The sequence below is a fragment of the Oncorhynchus masou genome, unplaced genomic scaffold, assembly GCF_036934945.1.
Source record: "Oncorhynchus masou masou isolate Uvic2021 unplaced genomic scaffold, UVic_Omas_1.1 unplaced_scaffold_1849, whole genome shotgun sequence".
Lineage (NCBI taxonomy): Eukaryota > Metazoa > Chordata > Actinopteri > Salmoniformes > Salmonidae > Oncorhynchus > Oncorhynchus masou.
In genome coordinates, this window is record NW_027008358.1 from 55386 (window position 1) to 69306 (window position 13921).

At 45.3% G+C, this 13921-nt stretch overlaps 2 protein-coding genes across 3 annotated transcripts in view; one reads left to right on the forward strand and one right to left on the reverse strand.

Moving 5' to 3' along the window:
* The first annotated feature begins 1482 nt into the window (after positions 1-1482).
* Positions 1483-3177, forward strand: LOC135532384 (cleavage stimulation factor subunit 3-like). Its single transcript, XM_064959941.1, has 3 exons — positions 1483-1596; positions 2444-2504; positions 2603-3177. The coding sequence occupies exons 1-3, from the start codon at positions 1483-1485 to the stop codon at positions 2800-2802; spliced, it is 375 nt and encodes a 124-aa protein (XP_064816013.1). The 3' UTR covers positions 2803-3177.
* Positions 3178-9479: 6302 nt separating this feature from the next.
* LOC135532382 (DEP domain-containing protein 7-like) overlaps positions 9480-13921 on the reverse strand; it is a 34253-nt gene continuing 29811 nt past the window's right edge. For both annotated transcript variants that reach the window (XM_064959940.1, XM_064959939.1), the window contains 5 exons: positions 13533-13753; positions 13069-13211; positions 12684-12809; positions 10012-10090; positions 9480-9873 (listed from right to left, as the gene is read on the reverse strand). In XM_064959940.1, the coding sequence (XP_064816012.1) occupies positions 9659-9873; positions 10012-10090; positions 12684-12809; positions 13069-13211; positions 13533-13753 (784 nt within the window). In that variant the 3' untranslated portion in view covers positions 9480-9658. The remainder of the gene's footprint in view (positions 9874-10011; positions 10091-12683; positions 12810-13068; positions 13212-13532; positions 13754-13921) is intronic.

Below are 13921 nucleotides of genomic sequence, written 5' to 3' on the forward strand. Positions count from 1 at the left end.
ACCAGACCTGTCTAGTAGGTACCTTACCCCTCCTCTACCCCTACCAGCTACCAGACCTGTCTAGTAGGTACCTTACCCCCTCTACCCCTACCAGACCTGTCTAGTAGGTACCTTACCCCCTCTACCCCTACCAGCTACCACACCTGTCTAGTAGGTACCTTACCCCCTCTACCCTACTACCAGCTACAACACCTGTCTAGTAGGTACCTTACCCCCTCCTCTACCTCTACCAGCTACAACACCTGTCTAGTAGGTACCTTACCCCCTCCTCTACCTCTACCAGCTACAACACCTGTCTAGTAGGTACCTTACCCCTCCTCTACCTCTACCAGCTACAACACCTGTCTAGTAGGTACCTTACCCCTCCTCTACCTCTACAACACCTGTCTAGTAGGTACCTTACCCCCTTCTCTACCTCTACCAGCTACAACACCTGTCTAGTAGGTACCTTACCCCTCCTCTACCTCTACAACACCTGTCTAGTAGGTACCTTACCCCCCCTCTACCTCTACCAGCTACAACACCTGTCTAGTAGGTACCTTACCCCTCCTCTACCTCTACCAGCTACAACACCTGTCTAGTAGGTACCTTACCCCCTCCTCTACCTCTACAACACCTGTTGAGTAGGTACCTTACCCCTCCTCTACCTCTACCAGCTACAACACCTGTCTAGTAGGTACCTTACCCCCTCCTCTACCCCTACCAGACCTGTCTAGTAGGTACCTTACCCCTCCTCTACCCCTACCAGCTACAACACCTGTCTAGTAGGTACCTTACACCCCCTCTACCCCTACCAGCTACCACACCTGGCCAGTAGGTACCTTACCCCTCCTCTACCTCTACCAGCTACAACACCTGTCTAGTAGGTACCTTACCCCCCTCTACCCCTACCAGCTACCACACCTGTCTAGTAGGTACCTTACCCCCTCCTCTACCTCTACCAGCTACCACACCTGTCTAGTAGGTACCTTACCCCCTCTACCCTACCAGCTACCACACCTGTCTAGTAGGTACCTTACCCCCTCTACCCCTACCAGCTACCACACCTGGCCAGTAGGTACCTTACCCCTCTACCCCTACCAGCTACCAACCTGGCCAGTAGGTACCTTACCCCCTCTACCCCTACCAGCTACCACACCTGGCCAGTAGGTACCTTACCCCCTCTACCCCTACCAGCTACCACACCTGGCCAGTAGGTACCTTACCCCCTCTACCCCTACCAGCTACCACACCTGGCCAGTTCCAGGTACCTTCCCCCTCTACCCCTACCAGCTACCACACCTGGCCAGTAGGTCAGTACCTTACCCCCTCTACCCCTACCAGCTACCACACCTGGCCAGTAGGTACCTTACCCCCTCTACCCCTACCAGCTACCACACCTGGCCAGTGTTGGTGACCTTACCTACGACGCTCCAGCCCACTCACTTTAGGAATCTCGCTCCACACTCCAGTCAAGTTGTGCTCCACTCCAGCTCCTCTCACATGCTCTGGTCTCTCCACACAGCTCCAGGACTGCACCCTGTTCCAGGGGGTGTTCCCGTCCCCCCCACCGCAGTCATCCTGATGAAGCTACTGCCTCCACCCACCTGCTTCGTGGTGACAGTACCAACACCCCACCACTCACTGTTGGTGACATCACAGTACCAACACCCCACCACTCACTGTTGGTGACATCACAGTACAAACACCCCACCACTCACTGTTGGTGACATCACAGTACCAACACCCCACCACTCACTGTTGGTGACATCACAGTACCAACACCCCACCACTCACTGTTGGTGACATCACAGTACCAACACCCCACCACTCACTGTTGGTGACATCACAGTGCCAACACCCCACCACTCACTGTTGGTGACATCACAGTGCCAACACCCCACCACTCACTGTTGGTGACATCACAGTGCCAACACCCCACCACTCACTGTTGGTGACATCACAGTGCCAACACCCCACCACTCACTGTTGGTGACATCACAGTGCCAACACCCCACCACTCACTGTTGGTGACATCACAGTGCCAACACCCCACCACTCACTGTTGGTGACATCACAGTGCCAACACCCCACCACTCACTGTTGGTGACATCACAGTGCCAACACCCCACCACTCACTGTTGGTGACATCACAGTGCCAACACCCCACCACTCACTGTTGGTGACATCACAGTGCCAACACCCCACCACTCACTGTTGGTGACATCACAGTGCCAACACCCCACCACTCACTGTTGGTGACATCACAGTGTTGGTGACATCAACACCCCACCACTCACTGTTGGTGACATCACAGTGCCAACACCCCACCACTCACTGTTGGTGACATCACAGTGCCAACACCCCACCACTCACTGTTGGTGACATCACAGTGCCAACACCCCACCACTCACTGTTGGTGACATCATGTGGCTGTTGTGCTGATGTTGTGGTGTTTCTGCAGGGGCCCTTTGTGCAGGTGGATGAACTGATGGAGAGCTTCAGGAGATGTACACTACCAGAGAGTAAGTAGCTTTGAAACTGTCAGAGATCACCAAGCTTTCCTTTAGATTTTCCTTTGCCTGAATAGCACACTTAATGTTGATGTGAATATCTCTCTCAGCTGTAGATGCAGCAGTAGAGTTGATAACGGGCAGGCAGCCTGATGCCGGCGGAGAAGGGAACGGCTCCATGGAGAACCACGCCATGACCAAGTCACTGAAGAGACCCAATGCAGACTCTGATGAAGAGGAGGACAAGGGCGCTGTGGCCCCACCCGTTCACGACATCTACCGCGCTCGCCAGCAGAAGAGGATCCGATGAACACACACTCACTCAGACACACGCACACTTGGGATGGACTCTGTACAGGAATGTAACCCATTACGTCAAACCTTTTAGGGCAAACCGACTCGTCTGCAGTTTGTCTGGAAGAGTCTTTATATCCAACCATCGTTGGTCCCTCTACATACACCTGTGTTTGTTTTTTTGTTGTTGATGTTTTTTTAACAGTTTTATTTTTTAAAGCTGGGTGACTAATACTGTACAAAGTTTTTAATTCAACCCTTAATTTGACACTCAGCTGTTTGGCCTTGTGAACCTCTGGTGATGGACAAATGGAATCGACCTGTTTTTCTAGTCAAATTGAGAGAATACATTTCCTTTCAATAAACAGAGGAGAAAAGAACCAAAACTTAACTGGCTCCTGTCTTGTGTGTTACTGAAATGATCACTTCTGTTCTCTTCGGTTATTTAAATGTTATTTCAAGGTCATTCATGTTTGAGGGTAAAAGTCTACAATATACATCTGTGGCTGTGCACATTTAATAGTCACCACTAGGGTTCAGCGTGGTGCTGTCCAGACCAGAGATTTCCAGCTGTGTGTATCCGTGCATCAGCAGAGGAGCCTGATAAAACCAGTCTCCATCTATCTAATCATATTCCCTGCCTTGATGATGAGACCTGCTCAGTACCAGACCACCACAAGACCTCCCATCTGTCTGTTAGGGCTGAGACAGGTCTGCCTCTGGTCACCTCCACCAGCCTGTTATTAACTTAGTAACTGACTGATCTACGTACGGGTGCATTGTAGGCCGGTATCACACCCAGATCAGTCCAGGAACTGGCTCATCTAGGGCTCTATTAAACCTATTCACAGTCTTTAAAGGGCCCTGTATTTGTGTTAACTGAATAGATTCTGGGAGAACATCCAAACCAAAGTTTAAACGTGATGGCTAATGTGTTGGGAGGGGAGAAGTTGGTTCAGTGAGTTTAAAAATAGTGTTCTTCCCTCCGGTCCAAATCTCCACTGACCGCATTCCTCATGAGTTAAGGGTGTGGAAGATAAGATGTGGAGAGGGGACTGATTTAAATACCTGCTGCTATTTCCTGCTTGCACAACCTAATATGTAACAATCCGATATGGACGGTAAAACTAGCCAATCGAAAATAGGCTTGTTAAACGTGGCTGTGTGTGTTGGTGCATTTCACATGGATACATATGAGAATACATTTTAATGGGGCATTGGCTGTAATCTAGTTGTGTGGTTTGGAGGACAGGTGAGTTTAATATGGCCTAGGACCGGAAGACACTCAATAACATGCTTCCTAGAGGAAATCCTCCTGCTGTTCATTAAGGCAGGTACATCAATATTTCTCTGTAGCCCCAAGTCAATCCACCCTGCACACAATAGCTTCCACTACGACTGATAATCAACTGAGAATGAGTTGTTTGGCAGCTCACTTACCCTGGGCTCTATTAAACCTATTCACAGTGACAAAGTCTTCTGAAGGAGAGAGATCCATAACAGATCACAACACTAACGATGTGCCCTCCACACCATAATGTCATATCATCTGGACACCTAGCCCCAAGTCAATCAGCCCTTTACCAAACACCTACTGTAGCCCCAAGTCAATCAGCCCTTTACCAGACACCTACTGTAGCCCCAAGTCAATCAGCCCTTTACCAGACACCTACTGTAGCCCCAAGTCAATCAGCCCTTTACCAGACACCTACTGTTTAGCCCTACAAGTCAATCAGCCCTTTACCAAACACCTACTGACACCTAGCCCCAAGTCAATCAGCCCTTTACCAGACACCTACTGTAGCCCCTTTACCAGAGTCAATCAGCCCTTTACCAGACACCTTTACCCCAAGTCAATCAGCCCTTTACCAGACACCTACTGTAGCCCCAAGTCAATCAGCCCTTTACCAGACACCTACTGTAGCCCCAAGTCAATCAGCCCTTTACCAAACACCTACTGTAGCCCCAAGTCAATCAGCCCTTTACCAGACACCTACTGTAGCCCCAAGTCAATCAGCCCTTTACCAGACACCTACTGTAGCCCCAAGTCAATCAGCCCTTTACCAGACACCTACTGTAGCCCCAAGTCAATCAGCCCTTTACCAGACACCTACTGTAGCCCCAAGTCAATCAGCCCTTTACCAGACACCTACTGTAGCCCCAAGTCAATCAGCCCTTTACCAGACACCTACTGTAGCCCCAAGTCAATCAGCCCTTTACCAGACACCTACAGGCCCCAAGTTGTAGCCCCAAGTCAATCAGCCCTTTACCAGACACCTACTGTAGCCCCAAGTCAATCAGCCCTTTACCAGACACCTACTGTCAGCCCCAAGTCAATCAATTACTGCAGACTGTGCCCCAAGTCAATCAGCCCTAGACACCTACTGTTCAATAGTAGAGAATCAGCCCTTTACCAGACACCTACTCTCTCAGGCAGGCAGAGGTCAATGCCCTGTGAGAGAGCCCCAAGTCAATCAGCCCTTTACCAGACACCTACTGAGCCCCAAGTCAATCAGCCCTTTACAGACACCTACTGTAGCCCCAAGTCAATCAGCCCTTTACCAGACACCTACTGTAGCCCCAAGTCAATCAGCCCTTTACCAGACACCTATCAATCAGCCCTTTAGACACCTACTGTAAAGTCAATCAGCCCTCTCCTCTAGCTCTCCTCTACTCCTTCACTCCTCAATCAGCCCTCTACTGTAGCCTTCACCCTTTACCAGACACCTACTGTAGCCCCAAGTCAATCAGCCCTTTACCAGACACCTACTGTAGCCCCAAGTCAATCAGCCCTTTAGTGGAAATCAATCAGCCCTTTACCAGACACCTACTGTAGCCCCAAGTCAATCAGCCCTCCACACCTACTGTAGCCCCAAGTCAATCAGCCCTTTACCTCCACTCCTCTCTTAATCAGTCCTCTGTAGGACCCTTTACCAGACATCTGTGTAGCCCCAGTCAATCAGCCTCCTCCACTCCTCCACTCCAAGTCCTTTCTCCTTTCAATCAGCCCTTTAGACACCTACTGTAGCCCCAAGTCAATCAGCCCTTTACTCTGTAGCCCCACTCCTCTCTCTCCTCCATTCCTCTCTCTCAATTACTCCTCTCTCTATTCTACATGCTTTCCCTTCCGCCCTTGAAGAACAACATTAGTATGCTACCCCATCTGAATGGTTTTTACATTAGTATGCTACCCCATCTGAATGGTTTTTACATTAGTATGCTACCCCATCTGAATGGTTTTTACATTAGTATGCTACCCCATCTGAATGGTTTTTACATTAGTATGCTACCCCATCTGAATGGTTTTTACATTAGTATGCTACCCCATCTGAATGGTTTTTACATTAGTATGCTACCCCATCTGAATGGTTTTTACATTAGTATGCTACCCCATCTGAATGGTTTTTACATTAGTATGAATGGTTTTTACATAGTATGCCCATCTGAATGGTTTTTACATTAGTATGCTACCCCATCTGAATGGTTTTTACATTAGTATGCTTTTTACATTAGTATGCTACCCCATCTGAATGGTTTTTACATTAGTATGCTACCCCATCTGAATGGTTTTTACATTAGTATGCTACCCCATCTGAATGGTTTTTACATTAGTATGCTACCCCATCTGAATGGTTTTTACATTACAGGACTATGGATCTACATTTACATCTGAATGGTTTTTACAAATTGGTGAAGATTTTCTTTTGAACAGCCACTGCAATTAGTGCATCTAAACAGAAGTGTCTGTAGGATGTCCAGTCTCATATCAGGATTCTGAAGAGGTGGATCAGGTGTCTCCGGATCAGGATGTGCTGTGTTACCCGGGTGTCAAACACTTTAGCTACTGTGTGTCTCTGCTGTCTAATCAGACCCTCAGTTATGCAGCATTCAGTATCCTAGTAGTTCCTGAACTGTTGGTTGGGACCCACTTATGGGTCACGGGAGGACACCATGATTTGTTTTGCCTCATTCATCTGCTGCTAGTTAAGACTTTAAAATTGGCCCAAAGAGCTCAGCCCACAGACAATGTGTGGAATTCAGTAGCTTTATCAAGAGAGTATGAGACCAGGCCTCTTAGCCCCTGGGAGGAGTAAAAATCAGTCATGTATCATGAGACCTGAATATGAGCTCAAGTCAAAACCGTCATCCACACTGATATGTCTGCCACAAGATTCTGTACTGGACTTTGAAGTCTGTTTAAGTTTCTAAATATGTAAAGGTGAAGTGCTGTCGGGTTATGACGGGCATCTCCCTTAACTGCAGCTGTGAAGGACAATCAGCATACTTTAAGAAACCTAGTACTGTCTGTGAACGGACAATCAGCATACGTTAAGAGCATTCACCCTGAGTACTGTCTGTGAATGGACAAGAGCATACGTTAAGAAACCTGAGTACTGTTTGTGAGCGGACAAGAGCATACGTTAAGAAACCCTGAGTACTGTCTGTGAACGGACAAGAGCAACGTTAAGAAACCCTGAGTACTGTCTGTAAAGAACGGACTGTGAACAAAACTGTCTGTGAGAGCATACGTTAAGAAACCCTGAGTACTGTCTGTGAACGGACTAGAGCATACGTTAAGAAACCCTGAGTACTGTCTGTGAACGGACAAGAGCATACGTTAAGAAACCCTGAGTACTGTCTGTGAACGTAAGAGCATACGTTAAGAAACCCTGAGTACTGTCTGTGAACGGACAAGAGCATACGTTAAGAAACCCTGAGTACTGTCTGTGAACGGACAAGAGCATACGTTAAGAAACCCTGAGTACTGTCTGTGAACGGACAAGAGCATACGTTAAGAAACCCTGAGTACTGTCTGTGAACGGACTAGAGCATTACGAGCATTAAGAAACCCTGAGTACTGTCTGTGGACGGACTAGAGCATTACGTTAAGAAACCCTGAGTACTGTCTGAACGGACAAGAGCATACGTTAAAAAACCCTGAGTACTGTCTGAACGGACAAGAGCATACGTTAAGAAACCCTGAGTACTGTCTGTGAACGGACAAGAGCATTACGTTAAGAAACCCTGAGTACTGTCTGAACGGACAAGAGCATACGTTAAGAAACCCTGAGTACTGTCTGTGAACGGACAAGAGCATACGTTAAGAAACCCTGAGTACTGTCTGTGAACGGACAAGAGCATACGTTAAGAAACCCTGAGTACTGTCTGTGAACGGACAAGAGCATCCATTGAGAAACCCTGAGTACTGTCTGCGAACGGACAAGACCATTCATTGAGAAACCCTGAGTACTGTCTGTGAACGGACAATACCATCCATTGAGACACCCTGACTACTGTCTGTGGGCTGGGAAGGTCTTGTCAGATTCCTCACTTCACTAGACACAGTGATGGACACCAACTTTATATCCTTTCCTCAAAATCTGGTGAATGTCCAATTTATAAAAGTAATACTTCAACAGCAGGTAACACAAGTATTGCTAACTTAACCTAAATGAATACTGTGTGGACTGGGAATATCTTGTCAGATTCCTAATTTCACTAAGAATACTGATGACACAGACATTTTGCAGTTTTCCTAGAACTCTGGGTAATGACCAGTTCAGACAGTAATATGTCTACATGTGTAAATACAGTTATTGGTAACCTAAATGAACTTAGTGAGATGCGGTTAGGGACCCTGAAAACTGTGACAAGCACTTTCCTGATCTAGTAGGCTGAACTAGGCCATTAAGTCACATCAGTATCACAGAACCTGTTTAACCAATTAGGAGTCCCTATACTGATTGACAATCTTTCTCCTGAAGCCAAGTTGTTGCTGCCTTGACAAACAGGATGTTGACGTAGCGTTGGGGAATGCAGGCTCAGAAGTCTGTCTTCTCTGGGACAATATGGGATATGGAAACCCAGAGAACGAATGAGTCGAGGTATGTAACTGTCAGCTGTTGAGTAACAATAGTCTCTCTATTGCTGAGGCAGCTACTCTGTTGGTTGAGCTACAGAGACCAGAAAGAACTCGAGGGATGGTATGAATATGGATATGAATTTCAATGAATGTTTACAACAGTGGGAAAAGAAATAGGACTCAAATTTGTGGATTTCAAATGTCCTCCGGCCTGATCTCAATCTCTGGACATTGTTATACTTTGAAGGATATTGTGTGAGCAAACCACATGACAGAGCGGACTAGACTGGACGGCCTCACGTCTGCCTATTCTGAAACCCTTCATCTTTATTCCCCACACCATCTCCCTGTTGTGGAACCACAGAGAAAGAATACATTCATTGAAACAGGATACGCAGAACGTCTTCTGACCTTCTCCCAAAGTGGCAGCAGACCCAGGGTTTTGTTGAGGAATAGAACACTAGAAGCCATGTGCATCTGTCACACAATTAGACTTCTCAATAACACTTTTTGTTCAGCCTGTTTCCATAGGAACCATATAAATGTCAAATAATATCTATTATATTTTGACAGACACTTGTAGTCTCTAAATGGTGTATTTAAATGATATTTCTGGGAAGTTGTCTAGGACTGTAATTTTCTGAACTTATTTCTGAACAAATTGTTGAATGTCCCAATTGCACTGGAAGACAGGACAAATGGGTTCATTTCTTTCTGAGACAATCTCTACTTCATAAGGCTGACATCCAATTTGAGAATGGAATTCTATTATCAAAATGTCAGAGATGATTGGCCCTGTAACAGTCAAAAGAAGAGAATTCCACATTAACTTATAAAAACAATTCTCACATTTTATTAAAGCTTTCACATTCAACTCTTCACATGAGTGAAGTAAATAAAATCTATTAGTACACTGCATTTTTACAACATTTACATCACCTTTGTCTGTCTTTTTATTTTTTTGTACAAATAATACATTAGTTATTCACTTAAATATCACCCTAGTTAGCTACAGATCATCACTTGACAATCTGCTTCCAAAGTACTGGACAAAGATCTCAGGATGCCCCTTGTAGAACTGTCCCAGCAAGCGTCTCTTCTCTTTGTTGGACAGTTTGGGGTTCTCGTGGATTGTCTTCAGTAGAGCCCATAGTTCCTCTTTGGTGGTCTTCTGTTTGCTCTCCACGTACGCTCTTCCCTTGACTCGCCTGCAATATGTAGAGGCTGAGTGAAGAGAAAGATAGAGGGCATTACGTCTTCATTCACCACACAAAACACAGAAGGGAGGTAAAGCTTTGTCAGATATTAGTACAGATAGACAGACATACAATCAAACAAAACAGACACCAAAAGCTCCCATACCTGTTAAGACTTGTGGGTCTTTCCCCTTCACAATGTTGGTCAGTCTGTCGCTCACAAGTTTGTGTAACGACACTGGAATCTGAAAGGAGAGGATCATATAAGTTAAACCATGTGATCAGCACTGCTTCATCTGTTTAAACTCTCACACACAACTCTGTTTACAAACTGTACTCACTGTTTGAGCTCGACTCCAATATTAAAGCTATCAGAGGTATGGTAGCCTGGCTAGGCATCACACACTTTACACACATTACACACCAAAAAAGGGCTCTTCGGCTGTCCCCATAGGAGAACCATTTTTGGTTCCAGGTAGAACCCTCTGTGGAAAGGGTTCTACATTGAACACAAAATGTTTCTAGCTGGAACCAAAAGGGTTCTACATAGAACCAAGAAAGGTTCTTCAAAGGGTTCTCCTATGGGGACAGCCGACGAACCCTTTTAGGTTCTAGATAGCACCTTTTTTTCTAAGAGTGTTCAGATCAGTGTCTTTCATGGAGTCCTATTCAAAGTTCATCCCACTGTTTGAGAGGTAAACAGTCTATTAACAGACAGTTTGAGAGGTAAACAGTCTATTAACAGACAGTTTGAGAGGTAAACAGTCTATTAACAGACAGTTTGAGAGGTAAACAGTCTATTAACAGACAGTTTGAGAGGTAAACAGTCTATTAACAGACAGTTTGAGAGGTAAATAGTCTATTAACAGATAGTTTGAGCGGTAAACAGTCTATTAACAGACAGTTTGAGAGGTAAACAGTCTATTAACAGACAGTTTGAGCAGTAAACAGTCTATTAACAGACAGTTTGAGGGGTAAACAGTCTATTAACAGACAGTTTGAGCAAACAGTCTATTAACAGACAGTTTGAGCGGTAAACAGTCTATTAACAGATAGTTTGAGCAGTAAACAGTCTATTAACAGACAGTTTGAGCAGTAAACAGTCTATTAACAGACAGTTTGAGAGGTAAACAGTCTATTAACAGACAGTTTGAGCGGTAAACAGTCTATTAACAGACAGTTTGAGAGGTAAACAGTCTATTAACAGACAGTTTGAGCAGTAAACAGTCTATTAACAGACAGTTTGAGCAGTAAACAGTCTATTAACAGACAGTTTGAGCAGTAAACAGTCTATTAACAGACAGTTTGAGAGGTAAACAGTCTATTAACAGACAGTTTGAGCGGTAAACAGTCTATTAACAGACAGTTTGAGCAGTAAACAGTCTATTAACAGACAGTTTAAGAGGTAAACAGTCTATTAACAGACAGTTTGAGCGGTAAACAGTCTTAACAGACAGTTTGAGGGGTAAACAGTCTATTAACAGACAGTTTGAGGGGTAAACAGTCTATTAACAGACAGTTTGAGGGGTAAACAGTCTATTAACAGACAGTTTGAGCGGTAAACAGTCTATTAACAGACAGTTTGAGAGGTAAACAGTCTATTAACAGACAGTTTGAGCGGTAAACAGTCTATTAACAGACAGTTTGAGCGGTAAACAGTCTATTAACAGACAGTTTGAGCGGTAAACAGTAACTATTTGACAGAAACAGTCTATTAACAGACAGTTTGAGGGTAAACAGTCTATTAACAGACAGTTTGAGGGTAAACAGTCTATTAACAGACAGTTTGAGAGGTAAACAGTCTTAACAGACAGTTTGAGCAAAACAGTCTATTAACAGACAGTTTGAGTGGTAAACAGTCTATTAACAGACAGTTTGAGCGGTAAACAGTCTATTAACAGACAGTTTGAGAGGTAAACAGTCTATTAACAGACAGTTTGAGCGGTAAACAGTCTATTAACAGACAGTTTGAGCGGTAAACAATCTATTAACAGATAGTTTGAGCAGTAAACAGTCTATTAACAGACAGTTTGAGAGGTAAACAGTCTATTAACAGACAGTTTGAGCGGTAAACAGTCTATTAACAGACAGTTTGAGTGGTAAACAGTCTATTAACAGACAGTTTGAGTAAACAGTCATAAACAGTCTATTAACAGACAGTTTGAGAGGTAAACAGTTGAGACAGGTAAACAGTCTATTAACAGAGCGGTAAACAGTCTATTTGAGCAGTTTGAAACAGTCTATTAACAGACAGTTTGAGAGGTAAACAGTCTATTAACAGACAGTTTGAGCGGTAAACAGTCTATTAACAGACAGTTTGAGACAGTTTGGTAAACAGTCTATTAACAGTTTGAGAGGTAAACAGTCTATTAACAGACAGTTTGAGAGGTAAACAGTCTATTAACAAACAGTCTATTAACAGACAGTTTGAGAGGTAAACAGTCTATTAACAGACAGTTTGAGAGGTAAACAGTCTATTAACAGACAGTTTGAGAGGTTGAGAGGTAAACAGTCTTAACAGACAGTTTGAGTGGTAAACAGTCTATTAACAGACAGTTTGAGTGGTAAACAGTCTATTAACAGACAGTGAGAGGTAAACAGTCTATTAACAGACAGTTTGAGAGGTAAACAGTCTTAACAGACAGTATTACAGTTTGAGTACAACAGTCTCAGCACACTGACCCAGATGTCTTTAGTCTATCTAGTTCAGACACAAGTGCAAAACATCATATTAATCCCCCACCTACCCACACACATGCACACACACGCACGCACACACACACGCCTATCTGTTCACCTATTCACACACAGTCTGATAAAAGATGAGTGCACACACACCTTGAAGACGTCACAGTGGTTTTCCACCATAAACAGCACCAGCAGGTCAACCTTCCCCTTGGCCAGTCTCATGCTGTAGACGATGGCACTAGAGAAAGATCTCTTCACCGCCATCCTGTTCTCTACCTGGAAAACAACACAACGTTCACATCTACGTACATACAGAATATAGAGAGTGGCTGCTAGATATGATCCTTGACCTCTTGGAGTAGTTTGGAAGACACACACACAAACAGTCAGGGAGAGCTATAGCAGTATACGCACACACATACACAAACAGTCAGGGAGAGCTATAGCATTATACGCACACACACGCACACACACACACACACACAAACAGTCAGGGAGAGCTATAGCAGTATACGCACACACACACACCCCTCACCTCTTTGTGCAGTTTGACCTCCTGCGGTTTGGCAGCGACGGCCATGAATCGCAGCAGTCTGCGCAGCTCCTCTTTACTGCGAGAGTCCTGTAGTTTCAGACACAGCTGTAGGGCCTCCAGAGCCTGCTCCCTCTTCCCATTCACTATGGACACACAGAGAGGACAGGATAGCTGTTACCGTCCCTGACAGGCTGGGAGGAATCACAGGTGTGTGAATTCATGAGAGAGGATCTTAGCCAAACTAGTTGATAAACCCAGGTGTGGCTTCAGGGTCCTCGCTGAGAGTCAGCAGAGAAATCTGAACCCCCCCCCCCTCTGTCCCCAGTCATGACGTTTGGGCTTTCACGTACTGGTTTAATCAGCTGAATGAATCCCTTGCATAATACTTGTTATTAAAAAGTCTAAACCCATTTAGACAGGGGAAATGCCCTAGAGAACATAGACCATGTATATGGCTGTCTTACCCAGTAGTTCAGAGATGCTGGAGTGGATGTCGAAGACGTGGTTGCTGAGTAGTGGAGGGTGCTGTGTCTCTCCGTAGTGCTGGACCAGGATCCCATACACCAGTCTCTTACACTGGCCCTGGTCCTCACCGCAGCGGGGCAGACCCCTGCTCACCTCCACCACCAAGTCATCTGGCAGGAACTCCAGACAGTCCACCGCCGCCGACAACCACTCATCAGCCCTGAGAGAGGGAGGGAGGAGATTATACGTGATGAAGTAAATGACACCAATCTAAAGAGGAGAGAGAAGAAGAGAGAGATCAGAGAGAGATAGAGAGAGAAAGAGCGAGAGATCAGCGAGAGAAAGAGATCAGGGAGATGGAGAGAGAGAGATCAGAGAGAAAGACAAA